This window comes from Brassica oleracea, chromosome C9, assembly GCF_000695525.1.
Source record: "Brassica oleracea var. oleracea cultivar TO1000 chromosome C9, BOL, whole genome shotgun sequence".
Classification (NCBI taxonomy): domain Eukaryota; kingdom Viridiplantae; phylum Streptophyta; class Magnoliopsida; order Brassicales; family Brassicaceae; genus Brassica; species Brassica oleracea.
In genome coordinates this window covers 1,627,959-1,628,839 of record NC_027756.1, presented here as the reverse complement: position 1 = coordinate 1,628,839, position 881 = coordinate 1,627,959, and the positions used below count along the sequence as shown (strand labels likewise).

At 34.7% G+C, this 881-nt stretch overlaps 1 protein-coding gene across 1 annotated transcript in view; it reads right to left on the bottom strand.

Moving 5' to 3' along the window:
- The window catches only part of LOC106317285 (CASP-like protein 1C1), a 6,225-nt gene extending 5,344 nt beyond the window's left edge, over window positions 1-881 (bottom strand). Inside the window, exons 1-2 of the mRNA XM_013755126.1 lie at window positions 635-881; window positions 441-543 (exon numbers count right to left, since the gene is read on the bottom strand). Of these exons, the coding sequence (XP_013610580.1) occupies window positions 441-543; window positions 635-792 (261 nt within the window). The 5' untranslated portion in view covers window positions 793-881. The remainder of the gene's footprint in view (window positions 1-440; window positions 544-634) is intronic.

The window sequence follows — 881 nt, the reverse complement described above, 5'->3', positions numbered from 1 at the left end:
AATTTTTTTTTTCCGACGAAACGATACCGACGGACGGGTTCGTCGGAAATTCGTCAGAATAGACCGATTCCGACGAATTTCCGACGATTTCGGCCATCAGAATCCCCCTGTTTTCTTGTAGTGTAAAGAGTTCTTAGAAAGTATCTCAACGATAAATGATAATAAGAGGAAATATGAGAATTTCGTGAAAAAACTCTCATGCAAAATATAATATTGTGATTTTTGTTCTTCTAAAAAAAAATTGTTTATTTCAACTATAATAATCAACATTTTATTATTTTTCAGCATTTCACCAATAAAAATGCTTTTATTCCTCTGAACACATCAAACTACTAGATATCAACAATAATATTACCTTTAGAAAAAACTATGCTTAGAGATAGAATGCAAATGAATTAATGAACGAAGAGAAGTACTAAAAACAATAAACCAATTATTACCAAATCCAAGACGACGACGAACTTCCACAGTAAACTCTCCTTAGGAAGAAACAGAACTAGAAAGCTGTAAACACTCACGACAGCGTTTGCGATCACAAAATACCTACAAAACATGTTATACCCAATTACTAGCTAAAAATATTCACATAACTTATGAGATGAACATAATTGATTTTTGTTTGCATTTAACATACTTAAAGGCGGCCATATCGGTGTACTTAGCTTCAAGAGAGACGGCAAAGAAGGAAGCTCTCTCGCGGCTAGTGACCATAACTATCAAAGCAGCGAGAGCCGCCCCAAAGGCCGCTAACCGCAGCACAAGCGCACCTATTCTCTTTGTCAACTTCGCCATAGATCGATCAATAACAATCTAGTTTATTTTAATTTTATATGGAACAGAGAAAAATGAAAACACAAAAATATAGCTCATGAAGGGAAGAA